Below are 24,500 nucleotides of genomic sequence, written 5' to 3'. Positions count from 1 at the left end.
GTTTTTAATATGGGCCAGTGTCTGGATAGAATCTCACGTATTATCCTGGACACTATGACCCCTAGGGGTCTCAATGAGCTCAATAGCTTTGCTCCCTATCTGTAGATTGATTCTTTTTCATCTCCCTTTTTTATTTATGTGTGGATTTTAAATCATTTTTTGTTTTGTCTTTTTCAGTATAATTTGTTTTTTGATACATACTTGGACCATAATTTGGACTAATTTCAACTTTATTTGGACATGTCCCTTCCAGTATGGATGAAATGAACTCCCTCCATGTTAATCCCGGATACCATCCACATAACAAGATCCCTAAAGCCTCCACCTATGTGATGATATAGAGGACATTTCTATATTAACTATTTTTCTCCTTTTTTTGTTCTTGACTATGGTATGTGGGTGTCAGAATATTGCGGATTGATAATATATGGGGGTTGTATTCATTTCTCCTCCTTCTTGGGATGTCCTGATGGTGCATATAATGGGTGCTTTTGTTGTGCTCATATATGCTGTTGTTATATGTGTGGTCTGTATGTATTGGGATATCTGCCCAGCTGTTATTTCTTCCTTACGATGTCTATTGCTGAGCTGCGCGTGCACGGGGCCGCCCCAGCCCGTTGCGTCCTGAAGGCTTCCGTATGATGGGGAGGTGGACCTTTGACGTCACTGGAACGCATTGTTCCGGCCCACAGCCCCGTCAGGAATTGGCCGAATATGACGCATCTGGGGGGGGGCGGTTACTTGCGCGCGCGCCGCATATCGGCGCTGACACCGGCACCTTAATTATACTGGGCATTTAAAGATGGCGATCCACACGCTCTATCACAGCCTCCAGAAGAAGCAACACGCGAAACGCGCGTCGGGGCTTCAGCGCGGCATAGGGGTCACTGCACAGATGGGTGAGTCATTTGGGAGTTTGCATTACATGACTTATATCAATTCTATGACACATAACTTAATGGGTTAGTCCAATATATACAGCTAACACTATCCCTTACCTCATTTGAAGGACGATGATTTTTTAGCTATGTATATGTATGTCATGTGACTATCGGTCTCTGACTATCTGAACTAGCACATTGTGGTTTACCTCTATCTAGTTCAATTATGTAGACTAAGATTCATATGTTTAGACCTTGGCATCCCTATATATATAGACTCTGTTGCTGTGGACTGATGATCCGATATACATTTTAAGTGCCATTCTTTATACTCTCTATGCTCTTTGGATGACACCATCTGAACCCAGACTTATTTGCCAAACTGATTTTGTGTGATTCCTACCCCAATGGACCTATTTATTGTCTTAAGCAAATTGTGCGTGTTTTTATATTGGAACTTAATAAAATTTGATATTTTAATAGTTATGTTGTTTTGTGGGATTTGTACTCCATTTATTTGTAGGGTATACGTTTTTATGGTCTGCAGTGCTCTCATTTCTGTAGTGTAGTTTCTTATGGTCAAGAGGGTTCGCTCTCTCTCCTGTAGACTATAAACTCATATGATCAGCACTGTTTTCTTCCTCTTCTGTAGAGTTTACGCTCTTATAGTCAGAATGATCCCCTTTCTCTCTCCTGTAGAGTGTAAGCTCTTATGAGCAGTGGGTTCCTCTCTCTCCTGTAGAGTGTAGACTCATATGATCAGCAAGGTCCTTGTTATTTTCTGTAAAGTGTAAGCTCTTGTGGTCGGCAAGGTCCTCTCTTTCTCTCCTATAGAATGTAAGTTCTTATGCCCAGCAGGGTTCTTTCTTTCTCCTCTCTCCCATGCATATTTTTCTGAGCAATTACAAGCTTTCCAGTATTGAGATTCTTTGCAAACTTGTTCAAATCAAATTTTGGGGGAAAATTCAGCAATGTCGGCAAATTTAATTTTCAAAAGATCTGCTCATCAGTAGTGATGACGTAATACATAGAGTGGTTATCCAACAATGTGAATCTTTCTAGCTTTCCTGTCAAAAGCTGCTATTTGCAAGTAGCTATAGTGGCTGAGATATGAAAAGCAAATGGAAAGTAAAACATCAAACACTTCAAAGCCAAGGTATTATAGCATTTATGTCCATAAAGGACACAGCTAGATATTTTAACTTGAGTTCATGCCCAAATAAATTAAATGGTCAAACAAGTTCCAGAAGTTAGATAAGTCTATTACTTTAATCCAATTGATACGTCTTCTTAAGGACAGAAGAAATAGGAAAAGAAGGTGCTTCAGAATTTATCTGTCATTTATTGTACTTCAAAGGTGAAGACGTGTTCATATTCAAAGCCAGACTATAATTTTCAGAATCTTACAATAAATATTTGAATTCTCTCAGGATCACTTGAATTTCACAGCACTAAAAATGTTGCCCATTTATTTGTAAGCCTGAATAAATGCCATAGCTCTCAATTAGACTGACTGCATAGAGAAGTGTAATAGCTAGGTGAGACATAAAGGGCAGCACATTTTTTGCATATAGCCTTAATAGTCTTTCCTAAATTACTTCAATTTATTGGGAAAAAAACAACATTTTGTTTAAGGCTAATTAAGATGTCATTGTATACCAGGACAGAAGGTTGTCTGAGTGATTAGCATATTTGTCTTGCAGTGTGCCAGGTTTGTATGCTCTTTCTGTTTGGGTAGAAGTTTGAAGGCACAAAATATAAAGCATCTGAACAAACCCTAAGAACATCCGTATAAAAACCTGAGTTAAAGAATTAGTCCCATAAGGATAAACCCTGTTCAACAAGGGCAATATCCCTTTAATGACATTAGGCTATTCCATAGAGACAGCCCCTGTCCAACTAGCTTAGGCTCTGTGCCACGTTTGCTTGTTTTGTCTGTGTTTGTATTGATATCTTTTTTGTTTACAACTTTATTCAAAAACTGTAAAAACATACAATTATTAACCTCTTTCCGACATGTGCCGTACATATATGACACATGTCGTGTCTCTCCCTTCAGCATGCGCTCCGGCGATGAGCCCGCACCTTTCTGGGGACATGACAGCTGATCTGTACAGCTGTCATGTGCCCCTAACAGCCACGGACGAGATTCACGATTCACCCGGGGCTGTTAACATGTGAAATTCTGCTGTCAATCTCTGACAGTGGCAATTAACATGGCCGCGGCGGAAAGATGTCATAAGTCCTGCCCATCATAGTAACATAGCTTTTAAGGTTGAAGGAAGACTAAGTCCATCTAGTTCAACCCATAGCCTAACTTATTGATCCAGAGGAAGGCAAAAAAAACCCATGTGGCAAACACTAAGCTCCACATTGGGGAAAAAAATTCCTTCCCGACTCCATACGACAATCAGACTAGTTCCCTAGATCAACGCCCTATCAAGGAATCTAGTATTTATAACCTGTAATATTATACTTTTCAAGAAAGGCATCCATGCCCTTCTTAAATTTTAACAGTGAATCACTCATTACAACATCATGCGGCAGAGAGTTCCATAGTCTCACTGCTCTTACAGTAAAGAATCCCCGTCTGTGATTATGATTAAACCTTCTTTCCTCCAGACGTAGAAGATGCCCCCTTGTCCCCGTCTCAGGCCTCAGAGTAAAAAGATCAGTAGAAAGGTCTTTGTACTGTCCCCTCATATACTTGCACATAGTAATAAGATTACCCCTAAGCCTTCTTTTTCCACAGTAAATAACCCCAAGTGTAATAACCTGTCTTGGTATTGCAGACCCCCCAGTCCTCTAATAACCTTGGTCGCTCTTCTCTGCACCCGCACTAGTTCAGCTATGTCTTTCTTATACACCGGAGACCAGAACTGTACACAGTATTCTAAGTGTGGTCGCAGTAATGACTTGTATAGAGGTAAAATTATGTTCTCCTCATGAACATCTATGCCTCTTTTAATGCATCCCATTATTTTATTTGCCTTTGCAGCAGCAGCCTGACACTGGCCACTAAACGTGAGCTTGTCGTCCACCAATACACCCAGGTCTTTTTCAGTTACAGTTTTGCCCAGTGTTTTACAATTAAGCATATAATTATACATTTTATTTCCTCTGCCCAAGTGCATTACCTTACATTTATCCCCATTAAAGCTCATTTGCCATTTATCACCCCAAGCTTCTAATTTACATAGATCCTCCTGTAATATAAAATTGTCCTCCTCTGTATTGATTACCCAGCAGAGTTTAGTGTCATCTGCAAATATTGAAATATTACTCTGTATGACCCCTACAAGGTCATTAATAAATATGTTAAAAAGAAAGGGGCCCAATACTGACCCCTGTGGTACCCCACTGTTAACTGAGACCCAATCTGAGTGTTTTCCATTAATAACCACCCTTTGTTTCCTATCACTGAGCCAATTCTTAACCCACATACATATATTTTCCCCTATCCCCATTGTTCTCATTTTATGTATCAACCTTTTGTGTGGAACTGTATCAAAAGCTTTTGAAAAGTCCATATACACAACATCCACTGCATTTCCTTGGTCCAGTCCAGAACTTGCCTCCTCATAAAAACTGATCAGATTAGTTTGACAGGAATGGTCCCTCGTAAACCTATGTTGATATTGGGTCATGAGGTTATTATTCTTCAGATACTCTAGTATAGCAACTCTTAGGAAACCCTCCAGGTTTTTACCCACAGTAGAGGTTAAGCTTACCGGCACCCGTGTCCTACAACCATGGGTCGCCGATGTGTTGACATGACAACCCGGGGTCTGCAGGAGACCCCTGTGGTTGTCACTGCCAGGATGCTATGAGCGCATACAGCAAGTGAGCAATTCTGCTACACACAGGCGATCTGATAATCACCTGTGAGTAGCACAGGTGATCAGAACATCGGAGCTTCTAATATCCCATGGAGACTATTGAAGCATGTAATAAGTAAAACAAAGTGTTTTTAAAAATATTTAAAAAAATGTAAAAAATATAAAAGTTCAAATCACCCCCCTTACGCCTCATTCAAAATAAAACAATAAAAAAATGAAATATACACATATTTGGTATTGCCGCTTTCAGAATCGCCCAATATATCAATGTAAAAAAAGAATTAATTTGATCGGTAAACGGCGTAACGAGAAAAAAAATCAAAATGCCAGAATTACGTTTTTTGGTAGCTGCAATATTGCAATAAAATGCAATAACAGGCGATCAAAACATCCTATCTACTCCAAAATGGTATCAATAAAAACGGCAGCTCAGCGCACAAAAAATGAGCCCCCACCCGGCCCCAGATCCTGAAAAATGGAGACACTACGGTTCTCGGAAAATGGCGACTTTTTTTTTTCACCACTTTAGATTTTTTTTTCAGCACTTAAACAAAAAAGAATCTATATGTTTGGTATCAACAAACTCATAATGACCTGGAGAATAATAATGGCAGGTCAGTTTTAGCATTTAGTGATCATGGTAAAAAAAACAAAAAAAAAAACAAAAAACAGTGGAATTTCACCACACTTGGAATTTTTTTCCTGTTTTCCAGTACACTATATAGTAAATTCAATGGTGTAGTTCAAGAGTACAACTTGTCCCACAAAAAAATATTGTTAGAAAAATTAAAAAGTTATGGCTCTGGGAAGAAGGAGAGCAAAAAATGAAAGCCTAAAAACAGAAAATGGCCCGGGTGAAGGGGTTAATTTAAGTTAAAGTGGTGGTCCCATTAGGACAACCCCTGTCCCTTTGTCCTATTAAAGTATATAGACTTCATGAAGGGAGGAGAACTACAAAGAGTGCAAAAAGTGACTGATGCTTTTGAAGACTATATGGTCATCATGTAATAAACATTTCTCCTGCAGTGGTCGTCCGCACCTTCTCCAAAGCTCGTGCCTGGCAGGTTCTCTTTTAGAGTAGTGTTAGTCCAGAGGTCATAGCCATCTTAATTGGCTAATACTGTTGACATAGCTAATAGAGATGGGTGAACCCGAATTTACAAGTTCGGTGTGGGTACTGGACAGTTACTATCCGGTGCTAAACGCTGAACATGGACTTTCCCCGGAACTCCGTAGCAATGTTCAGAGGTCCGAGGTAAGGTACAGTTCTGGTACCTGAACCGAACTTTGGACTAAAGTTTGGTCGAACTTGATGAACACGAACTTCCACGGGTCCGCTTATCCCAACATACTAGCATTATATAAATAATAGTAATAAAAAATCTGATTCCTCAATCTAATACTATATAGCAATATTAATTAAATAATAAAGCAAATAAGTAAGGGTTAATTTTCCCTATCAACTTCATGGACAAAAAAACATTAACTGCTCTGTTCTTATCTTTCGATTTTCTCCTGATGTTAGCAGTTTCCATATAAATTATATTGAATCAAGAGAAAATTGTCTTTGTTCTAGGTATTTCTTTGTGTAGTATTATGCTGAGATGGTCTAAAAGGAAAAGAAAAATCTTTCAAGCAGACAGTTGCTACTTGGCTGCACCCAGAAAAAAAATCAAATTCGTGATGACAGCATGTCTTGATGAACAATTGTTCCGTGAAGATGATTAGCCAGCATGTTATAGATCTGTTAATCTGTAGAGCAATTTTATCTGCACAAGTCAAGGTAGTTGAGTTATCAGCAGAAAGTCACAATATCTGAGAAGTAAAAAGCATTGGTGAGATATGATGATTTCTGGCTGAGGACTAGAAGTGGATATTACATTTTGCTCTGGACGTCCTAGTGTACTTGAATAAAACATCATCCCCACAAAGACGCCTCATAAGTCATATAACTGACAGGTCTTGTAGAAGACTTGCACCAATTTCACAGCAATCCCATGACCAGGAAGATAACTGGAAATTGTGTTAATAAATGTCATTCTTCCCTAACTACATTTCATGCTGGGACAGAATACTGCATCACCTTCTTTTCATCTGCTGACATGGGAGCAGTGAATGCTGGGTTCATTATGGGAGAATTAGAATTTTGCTGCATTTGTAACTCTATATTGTTGGGTTAGGATGTCACAGCATCATATATACATAAACATATATAAATACATTACATAAATACATTATATATACAGTACAGACCAAAAGTTTGGACACCCCTACTCATTTTAAGATTTTTCTGTATTTTCATGACTGTGAAAATTGTACATTCACACTGAAGGCATCAATACTATGAATTAACACATGTGGAATTATATACTTAACAAAAAATTGTGAAACAACTGAAAATATGTCTTATATTCTAGTTTCTTCAAAGTAGCCACCTTTTGCTTTGATGACTGCTTTGCACACTCTTGGCATTCTGTTGATGAGCTTCAAGAGGTAGTCACCGGAAATGGTCTTCCAACAATCTTGAAGGAGTTCCCAGAGATTCTTAGCACTTGTTGGCCCTTTTGCCTTCACTCTGTGGTCCAGCTAACCCCAAACCATCTCCATTGGGTTCAGGTCTGGTGACTGAGGAGGCCAGGTCATCTGGCGTAGCACCCCATCACTCTCCTTCTTGGTCAAATAGCCCTTACACAGCCTGGAGGTGTGTTTGGGGTCATTGTCCTGTTGAAAAATAAATGATGGTCCAACTAAACGCAAACCGGATGGAATAGCATGGCGCTTAAAGATGCTGTGGGAGCCATGCTGGTTCAGCATGCCTTCAATTTTGAATAAATCCCCAACAGTGTCACCAGCAAAGCACCCCCACACCATCACACCTCCTCCTCCATGCTTCACTGTGGGAACCAGGCATGTAGAGTCCATCCGTTCACCTTTTCTGCGTCGCACAAAGACACGGTGGTTGGAACCAAAGATCTCAAATTTGGACTCATCAGACCAAAGCACAGATTTCCACTTGTCTAATTTGCATTACTTGTGTTCTTTAGCCCAAACAAGTCTCTTCTGATTGTTGCCTGTCCTTAGCAGTGGTTTCCTAGCAGCTATTTTACCATGAAGGCTTGCTGCACAAAGTCTCCTCTTAACAGTTGTTGGAGAGATGTGTTTGCTGCTAGAACTCTGTGTGGTATTGACCTGGTCTCTATTCTGAGCTGCTGTTAACCTGCGATTTCTGAGGCTGGTGACTCGGATAAACTTATCCTCAGAAGCAAAGGTGACTCTTGGTCTTCCTTTCCTGGGGCGGTCCTCATGTAATCCAGTTTCTTTATAGCACTTGATGGTTTTTGCAACTGCACTTGGGGACACTTTCAAAGTTTGCCCAATTTTTCGGACTGACTGACCTTCATTTCTTAAAGTAATGATGGCCACTCGTTTTTCTTTACTTAGCTGCTTTTTTCTTGCCATAATACAAATTCTAACAGTCCATTCATTAAGACTATCAGCTGTTTATCCACCTGACTTCTGCACAACACAACTGATGGTCGCAACCCCATTTACAAGACAAGAAATCCCACTTATTAAACCTGACAGGGCACACCTGTGAAGTGAAAACCATTTCCGGTGACTACCTCTTGAAGCTCATCAAGAGAATGCCAAAAGTGTGCAAAGCAGTCATCAAAGCAAAAGGTGGCTACTTTGAAGAGCCTAGAATATAAGACATATTTTCAGTTGTTTCACACTTTTTTGTTAAGTATATAATTCCACATGTGTTAATTCATAGTTTTGATGACTTCAGTGTGAATGTACAATTTTCAAAGTCATGAAAATAAAGAAAAATCTTTAAATGAGAAGTTATGTCCAAACTTTTGGTCTGTACTGTATACACACACACAGTTGTACTCAAAAGTTTACATACCCCAGCAGAATCTTTCCTTTCTTGGCCTTGTTTCAGAGAATATGAATGATAACAAAAAAACTTTTTCTCCACTCATGGTTATTGGTTGTGTGAAGCCATTTATTGTCAAACTACTGTGTTTTCTCTTTTTAAATCTTAATGACAACTAAAAACATCCAAATAACCATGATCAAAAGTTCACACACCCCAGTTTTTAATACGTGTTTTGCCCCCTCTAACATCAATGACATCTTGAAGTCTTTTGTGGTAGTTGTGGATGAGGTTCTTTAATTTCTCAGATGGTAAAGCTGCCCATTCTTTTTGGCAAAAAGCCTCCAATTCCTATAAATTCCTGGCTGTCTAGCATGAACTGCGCGCTTGAGATCTCCCCAGAGTGGCTCAATGATATTTAGGTCAGGAAACTGATTTGGCCACTCCAGAACCTTCACTTTGTTCTGCTGTAGCCAATGACAGGTCGACTTGGCTTTGTGTTTTGGATTGTTGTCATGTCACAGTATTAAGAACTGGGACATGTGAACTTTTGATCAGGGTCATTTGGATGTTTTTCGTTGTCATTAAGATTTAAAAAGAGAAAACACAGTAGTTTGACAATAAATGGCTTCACCCAACCAATACCCATGAGTGGAGAAAAAGTTTTTTTGTTATCATTCATATTCTCTGAAACAAGGCCAAGAAAGGAAAAATTCTGCCGGGGTATGTAAACTTTTGAGCACAACTGTATATATGCACAGACAATACTGTGGAACAACTTTAGGCATGTATGGAAATAATGCTGCAAGGTAAGAATGTTTTAATAAATATAATATTTTTTTAATGAGTTAACAAAATGCAAAGTAAATGAGCAAAACAGAAATCAAAATTCAATCAATATTTGTTGTGACTGCCCTTTACCTTCAAAACAGCATCAAACTATCAATTCTTTTAGATATACTTGCACATAGTTTTTGAAAGAAATCAGCAGGGAGGTTGTTCCAAATATCTTGCAGAGCTAACAACAGATCTTCTGTGGATGTAGGCTTGCACAAATCCTTCTGTTTCTTCATGTAATCCCAGACAGACTGGATGATGTTGAGATTATTCTTTATGCTGAAGATAGTTCATAATGACATTGGCTGTTTGTTTAGGGTTTGTCCTGCTGCAGATTAAATTTGGAGCAAATTAGATGCCTCTCTATGGTATTGCATGATGGTTATTTATCTGACTGTATCGGACTACAAATTTATTCAGCAGCAGGACAATGACCCACACCTATAGCCAAACTCATTAAGAACTATGTTCTGCGTAAAAAAGAACAAGGACCCTGAAAGTGATGATACGACTCCCATAGAACCCTGATCTCAATATCATCCAGTCTGTCTGGGATTACATGAAGAGACAGAAGGAATTGCTGAAGCTTACATCCATAGAAGTTCTCTAGTTAGTTCTACAAGATGTTTGGAAAAACCTCTTTGCCAATATCCTAAAAAATAAAACGCATGGACTCGTATCTAAGTAATTGAAACTTTGATGCTGTTTTGAAGGCAAAAGGGTGAAAATTAAGTTAAGACATGGTATACTAAGTAAATCATCTCAGAAATGAACACAAAACTCCTGACTCAGTTCTCATTGACTTTTCCCATTCAAAGAAATACATTCTCCATTATGTGCTCTTAAGGACTGAAACTCTAATATGGCAAAATGACTAATGTGCTGTTCACTTGACCTGGTCCATTTATAACATTTCAAGATACACAGTATACAATAATAAGTGGAATTTATTTCTCAATGAAACTTACAGCTTTTTGTATGCGGTAATCGTGTAGAATTTTGTGAATGTAGTTAGAGCTCCCCCTCCTTGTGGACAAAAAATATATCCATACTAATTCACACTCATAATCCATTTTAGAATTTTACATTGTCAGACTTCAGAAACCTGTGACTCAGAAGGCTTTTATGTTCTAAACTGTCCTCACTGCAGAATGAAATGACATTTAAAAATGTATAATTGTACACCACCAAAGTGGATACCAGCAAAAATAGTCTTTATTTCTGTCCTGGATCATTTGTAAATCCTCACTGATTGGTCTGATGGGCGGACCTGTACTGTCTTTGGAGACTCTTGCAGTGTAGATAATCCTGCTTTTTGTCTTGTTTGACATAGGCGATATCCCCTACATCATTGTATTTAGCAGTAAATCTTGCGCTTGCTTTGCTTATCCAAAGAATAGCACATGCTTCTTACCCTTTGTTCAGGGCAGTAAATAAGCTCGCCTATGCACATTAACCGAACTTTGGGTGAACAAAACAATATTTATTGGTAAATATGGATGATATAGGGGATGTCATTCATGTAAATCAAAGCTAGGTAACATGAATATTTCCATGTCAGGATTGTCTCAAAAATAGTCCAGGTCACGCCATCAGACCACTCCGTGGGGATTTGCATGTGCCAGACTAAAAGAAAAATGATTTTATAGTTATCTTAGGCTGCAGAGTTGGACTAATAAAAGAAGCACTTCCAATAAACTTTTTACTGGCTAAACTTGTGAAAATGTACATGTGTAGTATAGGCACATTAATGTACTCACCAATTACCATCTTCCTTGGTTTCCAGTGTATCTACATTCCTCTTCCTGGTCACTTTACTTCTATTCCGACTTGCTGGCTCACACTGAGCTATATGTGTGAACTGGAAGTTGCTTTTATAATATAAGTCTATGGAGTGTCACAAAAAAGCTCCATAGGCTTACATTGTAAAAGAGATTTCGGGTTCACATTAAAACCCAGTATGAGCTGGCAAATCAAAAGAGTTGTCATGTGACCCAGAAGAGGACCAGAGTGGTGCTGGAAACTGGGGAGGACTGTGATCGATAAGTGATGAGTATATTAATGCACCTACAGTACACTACATATACAGTCACACAGGTTTAACCAATAAAATTTTTTACTGAAGTTCTTCCCTGGAACTCTGAACATTGCAACAGACTTCCGGGAGAAGTCCATGTTCGGCGTTTAGCATTGGACACTAAATGCAGTGGAAAGAGTGGTAGTCTGCAAATATTTAGTGCATAGGGCAATGGGCACTTTTGGAGATACTAAAGAAACTATATAAGGTGGAGGCAGCAGTACACCTCTTGGTACTTATTCATCTACTTAGGAACCATGGACACATTGTCTAATGTTACAAGTGTGCCAACATAAACAAATGATGTGTTTCCTAAATATACCTGAGGTCACAGAACAAGTACTCATTAAAGTCTATGGTGTTATTCACATGTCTGTGCTTTTTGACGCACACAGAGACTTGTCCAATTTTGATTGGAGTGATGGGTCAAAATCACTTGTACAAGTCTATGGGTCTGTGAAAATTGCAGTTCATGTGCATCCCATGAGTAACATTGCAATGAATGGCAGAGGCTTTGTAATGTATTTACTTATTTTTTGATTTGTCAAAATCACTGATGAAACTCCGATGGTACAAACTGACACAATAATGAAACTCCGATCCAAAACACTGATGACACTTGGATCATTTCTTGGATACCTGAAAAATCCTGGACATCTGAATGAGGCCTAAGAAATGAATGGACCCAATTAGCATGAAAGGAGACCTAATTGCCCAAGAAGCTCAGCCATAACTTATGTTATGAAGTTCAGATCCACCTTCACAAGTTAAGAAAGTAAGGAAATGGAAAACAATACTCACACCTCCTCGCAGACTCCTGTGTGAGCTCCAGTCTGTAAATAGACAAGCGGTTTACTCCACCACACATGTTGCTTTTTTCTCCCTTACACTCCATGTTACATTCCGATTCACTAACATTTAAGGCTTTAATTTTGTGACCACAGTAACATTCAGCTCCAAATTCAAGCCCAGCATACATGTAACCCCTGCAATAAAACAATGTGCATAGGTATAAACAATAATGAAGTATCATTGATTGAATTAATCAAGTTCTTCATGCTATGGTCAATGTACTGGACTGTTTTATAGGACATTTTTAGAGGGATAGTTTTCTTAGATTAAGAAGTCATATAATATTTGGATTCCAGCTTCATACCAACCTCTGTCTCTTTTTATGAAGGCACATGATTAAAAATGAAGATGTTTGTGCAGGTCTTTAGAAATAAGACAATTACACAGAATGTGCTACAGTGAACATCCATCATCGTGATACAGTCTGAAATATGGAAATGGCTATTCTTGCTGGCCATGTATACGCTTCTATTTCTGCATACTTAATTCTCTTTTCTGGGTCAGATTTATAGTGCCTGATGCTTGTGGCCAATTCATTTACAGCTCATGTGTTTGTTACTATAGTAGAGATTCAGTTGGGACAATTCCCTGGGCAATAATTGAAAGAAATCATTCTGCTCCTACACTATATTTTAATCAGGTAGCCTGGTGCATTGGGGCTTAGAAATGGTGTAATCTTTTCTATATCTAAATTGATAATTTGACAGATGCACATTATCATGTATGGAGTCTTATTCCTTAAGGTTTATTATATTGCTCATATATAATTATATACACTGCTCAAAAAAATAAAGGGAACACTCACATAACACATCCTAGATCTGAATGAATGAAATATTCTCATTGAATACTTTGTTCTGTACAAAGTTGAATGTGCTGACAACAAAATCACACAAAAATCATCAATGGAAATCAAATTTATTAACCAATGGAGGCCTGGATTTGGAGTCGCCCCCAAAATTAAAGTGGAAAAACACACTACAGGCTGATCCAACTTTGATGTAATGTCCTTGCTCCGTTTTGTGTGTGGCCTCCACGTGCCTGTATGACCTCCCTACAACACCTGGGTATGCTCCTGATGAGGTTGTGGATGGTCTCCTGTGGGATCTCCTCCCAGACCTGGACTAAAGCATCCGCCAACTCCTGGACAGTTTGTGGTGCAACATGACATTGGTAGATGGAGCGAGACATGATGTCCCAGATGTGCTCAATCGGATTCAGGTCTGGGGAACGGGCGGGCCAGTCCATAGCTTCAATGCCTTCATCTTGCAGGAACTGCTGACAAACTCCAGCCACATGAGGTCTGGCATTGTCCTGCATTAGGAGGAACCCAGGGCCAACCGCACCAGCATATGGTCTAACAAGGGGTCTGAGGATCTCATCTCGGTACCTAATGGCAGCCAGGCTACCCCTGGCAAGAACATGGAGGGCTGTGCGGCCTTCCAAAGAAATGCCACCCCACACCATTACTGACTCACTGCCAAGCCTGTCATGCTGAAGGGTGTTGCAGGCAGCAGATCGCTCTTCACGGTGTTTCCAAACTCTATCATGTCTGTCACATGTGCTCAGTGTGAACCAGCTTTCATCTGTGAAGAGCACAGGGCACCAGTGGCGACTTTGCCAATCCTGGTGCTCTGTGGCAAATGCCAAGCGTCCTGCATGGTGTTGGGCTGTGAGCACAACCTCCATCTGTGGACATCGGGCCCTCATATCACCCTCATGGAGTCGGTTTCTAACCGTTTGTGCAGACACATGCACATTTGTGGCCAGCTGGAGGTCATTTTGCAGGGCTCTGGCAGTGCTCCTCCTGTTCCTCCTTGCACAAAGGTGGAGGTAGCAGTCCTGCTGCTAGGTTGTTGCCCTCCTACGGCCCCCTCCATGTCTCCTGGTGTACTGGCCTGTCTTCCGGTAGTGCCTCCAGCCTCTGGACACTACGCTGACAGACACAGCAAACCTTCTTGCCATAGCTTGCATTGATGTGCCATCCTGGATGAGCTGCACTACCTGAGCTACTTCTGTGGGTTGTAGAGTCCGTCTCATGCTACCATGAGTGTGAAAGCACAACCAACATTCAAAAGTGACCAAAGCATCAACCAGAAAGCATTGGTACTGAGATGTGGTCTGTGGTCCCCATCTGCAGAACCATTCCTTTATTGAGGGTGTCTTGATAATTGCCAATAATTTCCATCTATTGTCTATTCCATTTGCACAACAGCATGTGAAATTGATTGTCAATCAATGTTGCTTCCTAAGTGGACAGTTTGATTTCACAGAAGTTTGAATTACTTGGAGTTATATTCTGTTGTTTAAGTGTTCCCTTTATTTTTTTGAGCAGTGTATATATATATATATATATATATATATATATATATATATATATATACACTACAGACCAAAAGTTTGGACACACCTTCTCATTTAAAGATGTTTCTGTATTTTTATGACTATGAAAATTGTACATTCACACTGAAGGCATCAAAACTATGAATTAACACATGTGGAAATATATACTTAACAAAAAAGTGTGAAACAGCTGAAAATATGTCTTATATTCTAGGCTTTTCAAAGTAGCCAACTTTTGCTTTGATGACTGCGTTGCACACTCTTGGCATTCTCTTGATGAGCTTCAAGAGGTTGTCACTGGAAATGGTCTTCCAACAATCTTGAAGGAGTTCCCAGAGATGCTTAGCAGTTGTTGGCCCTTTTGCCTTCACTCTGCGGTCTAGCTCACCCCAGACTATCTCGATTGGGTTCAGGTCTGGTGACTGTGGAGGCCAGGTCATCTGTCGTAGCACCCCATCACTTTCCTTCTTGGTCAAATAGCCCTTACACAGCCTGGAAGTGTGTTTGGGGTCATTGTCCTGTTGAAAAATAAATGACGGTCCAACTAAACGCAAACCGGATGGAATAGCATGCCGCTGCAAGATTCTGTGGTAGCCATGCTGGTTCAGTATGCCTTCAATTTTGAATAAATCCCCAACAGTGTCACCAGCAAAGCAACCCCACACCATCACACCTCCTCCTCCATGCTTCACGGTGGGAACCAGGCATGTAGAGTCCATCCGTTCACCTTTTCTGCGTCGCACAAAGACACGGTGGTTGGAACCAAAGAACTCAAATTTGGACTCATCAGACCAAAGCACAGATTTCCACTGGTCTAATGTCCATTCCTTGTGTTCTTTAGCCCAAACAAGTCTCTTCTGCTTGTTGCCTGTCGTTAGCAGTGGTTTCCTAGCAGCTATTTTACCATGAAGGCCTGCTGCACAAAGTCTCCTCTTAACAGTTGCTGAAGAGATGTGTCTGCTGCTAGAACTCTGTGTGGCATTGACCTGGTCTCTAATCGGAGCTGCTGTTAACCTGCGATTTCTGAGGCTGGTGACTCAGATAAACTTATCCTCAGAAGCAGAGGTGACTCTTGGTCTTCCTTTCCTGGGGCGGTCCTCATGTGAGCCAGTTTCTTTGTAGCACTTCATGGTTTTTGCAACTGCACTTTGGGACACTTTCAAAGTTTTCCCAATTTTTCGCACTGACTGACCTTCATTTCTTAAAGTAATGATGGCCACTCGTTTATCTTTACTTAGCTGCTTTTTTCTTGCCATAATACAAATTCTAACAGTCTATTCAGTAGGACTATCAGCTGTGTATCCACCTGACTTCTGCACAACATAAACTCCATTTATAAGTCAAGAAATCCCACTTACTAAACCTGACAATTCACACCTGTGAAGTGAAAAACATTTCCGGTGACTACCTCTTGAAGCTCATCAAGAGAATGCCAAGAGTGTGCAAAGCAGTCATCAAAGCAAAAGGAGGCTGCTTGAAGAACCTAGAATATAAGACATATTTTCAGTTGTTTCACACTTTTTTGTTAAGTATATAATTCTACATGTGATAATTCATAGTTCTGATGCCTTCAGTGTGAATGTACAATTTTCATAGTCATGAAAATACTGAAAAATCTTTAAATATGAAGGTGTGTCCAAACTTTTGGTCTGTACTGTATATATGAGCAATATAATAAACCCTAAGGAATAAGACTCCATACATGATAATAAATATATATATACAGTACAGACCAAAAGTTTGGACACACTTTCTCATTTAAATATTTTTCTGTATTTTCATGACTATGAAAATTGTACATTCACACTGAAGGCATCAAAACTATGATTTAATACATGTGGAATTATATACTTAACAAAAAGTGTGAAACAGCTGAAAATATGTCTTATATTCTAGGTTCTTCAAAGTAGCCACCTTTTGCTTTGATGACTGCTTTGCACACTCTTGGCATTCTCTTGATGAGCTTCAAGAGGTAGTCACCGGAAATGGTCTTCCAACAATCTTGAAGGAGTTCCCAGATATGCTTAGCACTTGTTGGCCCTTTTGCCTTCACTCCGCGGTCCAGCTCACCCCAAACCATCTCGATTGGGTTCAGGTCTGGTGACTGTGGAGGCCAGGTCATCTGGCGTAGCACCCCATCACTCTCCTTCTTGGTCAAATAGCCCTTACACAGCCCGGAGGTGTGTTTGGGGTCATTGTCCTGTTGAAAAATAAATGATGGTCCAACTAAACGCAAACCGGATGGAATAGCATGCCGCTGCAAGATGCTGTGGTAGCCATGCTGGTTCAGTATGCCTTCAATTTTGAATAAATCCCCAACAGTGTCACCAGCAAAGCACCCCCACACCATCACACCTCCTATTCCATGCTTCACGGTGGGAACCAGGCATGTAGAGTCCATCCGTTCACCTTTTCTGCGTCGCACAAAGACACGGTGGTTGGAACCAAAGATCCCAAATTTGGACTCATCAGACCAAAGCACAGATCTCCACTGGTCTAATGTCCATTCCTTGTGTTCTTTAGCCCAAACAAGTCTCTTCTGCTTGTTTCCTGTCCTTAGCAGTGGTTTCCTAGCAGCTATTTTACCATGAAGGTCTGCTGCACAAAGTCTCCTCTTAACATTTGTTGTAGAGATGTGTCTGCAGCTAGAACTCTGTGTGGCATTGACCTGGTCTCTAATCTGAGCTGCTGTTAACCTGTGATTTCTGAGGCTGGTGACTCGGATAAACTTATCCTCAGAAGCAGAGGTGACTCTTGGCCTTCCTTTCCAGGGGTGGTCCTCATGTGAGCCAGTTTCTTTGTAGCGCTTGATGGTTTTTGCAACTGCACTTGGGGACACTTTCAAAGTTTGCCCAATTTTTGAGACTGACTGACCTTCATTTCTTAAAGTAATGATGGCCACTCATTTTTCTTTACTTAGCTGCTTTTTTCTTGCCATAATACAAATTCTAACAGTCTATTCAGTAGGACTATCAGCTGTGTATCCACCTGACTTCTGCACAACACAACTGATGGTCGCAACCCCATTTATAAGGCAAGAAATCCCACTTATTAAACCTGACAGGGCACACCTGTGAATTCAAAACCATTTCCGGTGACTACCTCTTGAAGCTCATCAAGAGAATGCCAAGAGTGTGCAAAGCAGTCATCAAAGCAAAAGAAGGCTACTTTGAAGAACCTAGACTATAAGACATATTTTCAGTTGTTTCACACTTTTTTGTTAAGTATATAATTCCACATGTGTTAATTCATAGTTTTGATGCCTTCAGCGTGAATATACAATCTTCATAGTCATGAAAATACAGAAAAATCTTTAAATGAGAAGGTGTGTCCAAACTTTTGGTCTGTACTGTATACAGTATATACTGTATAAAATAATAAACACGGAACACAAACAACCATTCAGAGAATACTAATGCAAAATATATGTCTATTCTACCTAAGGAATGAAAAGACTAACGTAAGTAGTTCATATTCAAAATAAAACAAATCAATTTATGGTGAATGTCATACTTTTTTTTTACATATTAGTCTATTCATATTGTCATTGTAGATGATGATATTCTGTCAAATCTTCAAGATACCAAGCTGCTATATCTAGCCAGACTTTCCTTTGCCTGGAGCAAAATGTTTAGGTGAAGTTTTTTGCACTGTAAGTAAACTTATTAGAGGTCCTTCTTGTGGCACATGCCTCTGAGATTTTTAAAGGGTTTAGTCACTTTATCTTAACAAATAAGTTAGGAATTTGATTTTGTAGATTTTACTTTTAAAGGGCGATTCAAAAAGATGGTGAAAAATTAAAACCTGGGTATTCGTAACCGAGAAAACATAACACAAATTTATTAATATGAAAAGACACATTATCTGTCCAAGCTTTATCTAAACACTACAAACGGTCAAAGTGATTTCCATTGATACATAGCAGATGTGTAGGCGGTAGCCCAGTTCTGTCAAGACATACTAAAAATGTATAGGTACATCATTGCGGGGGTGACAGTGAGGGAGTTCAGGATCTGATCTCTCTCCACATGCATCTGATGCCAGCTATATTACATACAGTAGCCATATCTGTGTCTAACAGCAGCAGCCAGAGCTTAGCTCCAATCGCTGCTATGAAATATTTAAATGCTGCTGTCAATCTTGGTTGCCATTGCTCTTGGTACATGGAACAAATTGCCCCTTGCCAACGTGATTTCAGACAACTGATGGGTTACCATAGCTGCCATTGTTGCCATCTTGGTACTCCTGTGAAGTTTAACTAAAGGCTGAGTTTCATAGGATACTCTGATTTTCATTATATACTGCAATACTATTATATTGCAGTATATAGTATAAGTGATTCATTGATTGATTGATTGATGGCAGGTTCAAATCACCCAAGGGGGACCAAAAAATAAAAAACAATAACTGTAATTGTACTGACCTTAAGAATCATGTTGTTGGGTCATTTTTATCATACAATGAATGCCATACAAATAAAACCCCAAAAATAATGTCAAAACTGCATTTGTTTCAACATTTCATCCAATTTGGATTTTTTTTGCCATTTTCCAGTAGATTACATGATAAAAATAGATGATATCATTCAAAACTACAAGTCATCCCCAAAAAACAAGCTCTTATATAGCTATGTTGACATAAAAATAAAAAAGTTATGGCTAGTAGAAGAAAGAGAGGAAAAAAGTACAACACTGAAAATTGGCTGCAGAGGAAAGGAGTTAAAATTCACTACACATAGTAAAGGTGATTTTCAAAGGGAGGAGGCTAATAGACAGGTCTGGTTACATGACCCTCTATCAATTTCCATCTAGAGAACAGTAGAGCTGTTCAGTCTGTGGTAAAGGTAGCACGTGCAGGAGGAAAACCTGTCACACTTCTAGAATAGTAAGTGCCACAAAATCATGTCTCCACATTTGTCAAATAATAATAATAAAGTTGGCAACTTCTTTAACCCCTTCACCCCCAGGCCATTTTCCATTTTTACTCTTTTGTTTTTTTGCTCCCCTTATTCCCAGAACCATAACTTTTTTATTTTTCAGTCAATATGGCCATATGAGGTCTTGGTTTTTGTGGGACAAGACGTACTTTTGAACACCATTGGTTTTACCATAACATGTACAGAAAAACGGGCAAAAAAATTCCAAGTGCGGTGAAATTGCAAAAAAAAAGTGCAATTCCACAGTTGTTTTTTGGGGTTTGTTTTTACCATATTCACTATATGGTAAAACTAACCTGCCATTATGATTCTCCAGTTCATTAGGAGTTCGTAGATACCAAACATATATAGGTTCATTTTGATTTAAGTAGTGAAAAAAAATCAAAAGGTTGTTAAAAAAAGTCGCAATTTTCCATAGCGTCTCCATTTTTCGGGATCTGGGGCCAGTGTCGCTGGTGGGACGGCTTGTATACTTTTTTTGATCAAAAATAGTTCACTAAGTACCCTATATTTAATATGCAACTTTGCTTTACATTTATATATAATGATGGTAGGGTATGAGATATATTTTTTGTCTTTTGTTGGTTTTGCTTCTTTTTGCTAGTGTGAACATGCTCCTATTTCTTGCATGTGTACCATCTTAGACCTCAGTTCACATTGCTTGGTTTTTTGTCTTGTTTGCATTCTGTGCAAATTAAGGGTGTGGCATCCCCTTTGTTGAGCTGATTAGTATATATATAGCTTACCACGGGCCTAGGTGGTCTGGAGTTGGGACCCGGTCCTATTTGTCTACCCTTTTATATGCATTACTTCAACTTTGATATACAGTAAGGTTTTTAATATAGACAGTGTAGGTACCGTCCCAATTTAGGGTCACCTTGTCGCTGGTGGGACGGCTTGTATACTTTTTTTGATCAAAAATAGTTCACTAAGTACCCTATATTTCATATGCAACTTTGCTTTACATTTATATATAATGATGGTAGGGTATGAGATATATTTTTTGTCTTTTGCTGGTTTTGCTTCTTTTTGCTATTGTGAACATGCTCCTATTTCTTGCATGTGTACCATCTTAGACCTCAGTTCACATTGCTTGGTTTTTTATCTCTGAACAGTATCAGTCTCACTTTGTTTATCTGCCAAGCTTTGCATAAGTCATCAAGCCCCTTTCCAGAATTCATTTACTTACTGTTTCGCGTCTGTTTTCCTATTCGATTACATTGATTATTAAAGACGTCAAGTTTCTTCCATCCCCACTGAGCATATTTGGCATATTCTATTTAAGCAATCTGTATACTCAGTCCAGAAAGGTGCCTGTTTTTAGACTGTTAACTCATGTTCTTATTCTTACGTCTTGAACAATTGTCCTATCAGACCTTCTATTTTTTCGGTCTTGGTCAGGTCCATTTTGTCTCTTTCAATTGAGATTTTGCTATATTGTCATCTGTATGCAATCCATTTGATATCCATATGGTATCAGTACGACATCCATTTTTATACATCAGCAGTTAATAAAATATACTAGATTAAGAGCAGTTTACCAAAATAAGAATTGCAATGTATCTGTAAAACTTGCATGATCCATGAAGGATACGTTTATTTTTATTTTTTTGGCGCACCCATAGATTTGTATAAGTGAGTCTCATCCAAAATACGTAAAAACTAGTGCATGCTTAAAAATTTTTCATGCAAACAATTAGTTTGTGTGAAAAAGACTCATCTGAACAGCCCAATGGAAAAACATTTATTCCTAGTGCTGACTGGGTGTGGTCACTTTTTTTCACAGTGTGATCATACCGTACTTTGATTCTTGTTTTTTCATGTTTTGTGAATCTGCTACAAGATTTTTCTTTAAGGACAATGCATCCTTTACTTTTTGCCCTTTTTTTTCTTTTTTTTCTAGCCCTAATAATAATTGCATAAATCATTTATTTGTTTTTATTGTCTATTTATCAATTTATCATTATACGGGTTCTCCGGGAATAGAAAAAATGTAATATTTGAAAGAGATGTCATTATAAATAAATTCCTAAATACATTTAATTAGCAGCTTCTGTCAGTGTAACATGGTGACAGCCATTTTAATTCTATAGTGATTACTTCTCTAGACAAAATGATTGTGATTTTCTAATTAAATGTATTTAGGAATTTATTTATAATGACACTTTCTATAATTATTTAGTTTTTTCTATTTCCAGAAAATCCCTTTAATTCCATGATTACCATGCTTTTATTCTACCTATTGAAGTTATGTATAATTCAATCATGTAAGCTTATATTGATGATATTATTATTAATAATATTTGTATTATTCATTGATAATCCACAATCATGGCACATGCTGTTTCTCGCAATTTTATAATTTTTTCTCATGTTTAGTGTGATTTGTGCTTTTATTATAGCCTTTATTGGATAAAATTAATGTTTGGAGGTTATTGCTAAAAAAAATATTGCGTTTTTTAGAGCTTTTTGAGGGGGCTTTGTATATTGTGTAGTATTCTTTGTCCATACATTATTTATACAATTTCGGGTACTTTCTTCTAATAGTCTTGAAAGATGCCTGTTTTTCAGACTGTTAACTCTCTTCTTGTCAAGGCTCTTTCATACGACCATATTTTTGCTCCGAGTGTTGTCTGTGAAAAAAAACTGATCGCATTCGGACTAATGTTACTCTGTGGTGAAAAAAATTGCAGCATGCACTAGTTTTTTCCATAAATCGGATGAGATTCACCCATTCAAGTCTATGAGTGCATAAAAAAAAACATCGAATGGCATACAGAGCCATAGTATGCCATTCATTTTTTATAAATACATTGCAATTCTGTAACATAGGAAACTGTAAATGAGCTAGTGAGTAAAAAATCAAATTGCATACGGACTGCACATGTCTCATAAGTGAGAAAAAAAATCATTGGAGTTTTCTGGATGAAACTAACCGATTTTTTAAAATCTTATCTGAACCTACCCTTAACCCCTTTACCCCCGAGGTTGGTTTGCATGTTAATGACAAGGCCAATTTTTACAATTTTGACCAATGTCACTTTATGAATAGTGTTGAGCATTCCGATACTGAAATATCGGGTATCGGAATTCCGATACTTAATTCCGATACTTTTACAATATCGAATACCGGAATCGGAAGTTCCCATAATGCCTGCGCTCTGCAGTGTCTCTGAAGGATGACAAGCTGAATGGCAGCGCTCAGCTGAGATCCAGCCTGTCATCAGAATGCCATCCCAGCGTGGGAGAATTCTCCTGATTGTTTAAAAGCCGGCGGGCGGTAAAAAGCCGCCGGCTTTTAAACAATCACACAGCCCCATACTGCTTCCCCGCAGCCTCCCACCCCGATCCTCCGCTCCCCTCGCCACCTCCCATCCCGATCGTAAGTTAGGACCGGGCGGGGAGCGCAGCACCAAGGAGCGGGGAGCGAAGGACCCGGGCGGGGAAGCCGGCAGTGAAAAGACTTCACCGCCGGCTTTCCCGTTCTGTGCTGCGCTTTCCCGCTGGATATTTCAAATGAACAGCTGAGGTATCAGCTGATGCCGATCAGCTGTTCATTTGAAGTCGCCGCGTTGCCCTCAGAGGGTTCATGTGAGTTCATGCTTGACTGCATGAACTCACATGAACTTTCCCACGGCCGCACAGGTCAGCCTCACCTCCCAGACCAGTCATGATTGGTGTGTGTGGGTGTCTGTGCGATGTGTGCGGGTGTGCGCGGTGTCTGTGCGATGTCTGCGGGTGTGCGCGGTGTCTGTGCGATGTGTGCGGTGTCTGTGCGATGTGAGCGGTGTCTGTGCGATGTGTGCGGGTGTGTGCGTGCAGGCAGACATAGGCCGATGTGACACTACTACTCCCATCGGCCTATGTCTGTCCCCCGTCCACTCGTGCCAGCAGGATCAGCTCGATGGGAGCAGTAGTTCCCATCAGCCTGATCCTGCTATATAAATTGCCCTACTGTGTCCCCAATAAATGTTAAATACATGTCATTGGTGGCCAGCGGTTACCTAAAAGAAATTAGTTCATACATTACCTGTCCCCGCCGATCGCCACCTAAAATAAAGTAAAAAACTACACCTATACTCACCTAGACACCTAATTCCCCGAAGCCATCGATCTCCTGTAATAAAATATAAAATAATAAACCACAACCTTATCCTTACCCCTCCGTAGTAGTCCACGAGTGTCCCACGAAGATCTCCAGTTCAGAGCAGCCACATAGAATGTGACCGCTCTGAACCGCTGCCGCCGCTAGAATGATGGGGCCGTAAAGCAGCCCCGTCATTGCATAAGCGGGTTCGCCGGAGTTCAGGCAGCGCTGCTCCGGTTAGCTGCTTTACGGCCCTGCTGTATCGTGAGAAATTCCCACGGTACAGCAGTGCCATAAAGGAGGTCTCCGGAGCTGCGCTGCCTGAATGCACTCCGGTGACCTCAGTCAGTGGCTCCCGCTGCCGGGAGCGAACGTGTTCCCGGCAGCGTGAGCTTACAGCAGCCATGCACAGCTGTCACCATCTCCAGATGTGACAGCTGTGCATGGGAGATCAGCGCAGGAACGTGGACAGGTAACTATTTTTTTTTAGTAAACTAAGAATTAAATAAAATGGTGTGTTTTATTTCAAATAAATTATTTTTTTCTGGGTGTAGTGTGTTTTTTCTTTTTAACACTTTGTAGGTTAGTAATGGGGGTGTCTTATAGACGCCCATCATTACTAACCTGGGCTTCATGGCAGCTGGCGCTGACATGAACCCCAGCCCTATTACCCCCTGCCACCGCACCAGGGCAGCGTGGAAGAGCGAGGCTAAGTGCCAGAATTGGCGCATCCTATGGATGCGCCATTTCTGGGGCGGCTGACGGCTG

The 24,500-nt window shown here is 39.8% G+C and overlaps 1 protein-coding gene across 2 annotated transcripts in view; it reads right to left on the bottom strand.

Moving 5' to 3' along the window:
- Positions 1-24,500, bottom strand: part of WSCD2 (WSC domain containing 2) — a 627,547-nt gene that overhangs the window by 134,023 nt on the left and 469,024 nt on the right. For both annotated transcript variants that reach the window (XM_073676363.1, XM_073676364.1), the window contains exon 5: positions 12,316-12,500. In XM_073676363.1, coding sequence (XP_073532464.1) covers positions 12,316-12,500 — 185 coding nt within the window. The remainder of the gene's footprint in view (positions 1-12,315; positions 12,501-24,500) is intronic.

This window comes from Phyllobates terribilis, unplaced genomic scaffold (assembly GCF_046119375.1).
Source record: "Phyllobates terribilis strain yellow unplaced genomic scaffold, ASM4611937v1 Scaffold_1__5_contigs__length_1240528914, whole genome shotgun sequence".
NCBI lineage: Eukaryota > Metazoa > Chordata > Amphibia > Anura > Dendrobatidae > Phyllobates > Phyllobates terribilis.
Note: the sequence above shows the minus strand (reverse complement) of the source record. Positions and strands in the feature narration are given on the sequence as shown.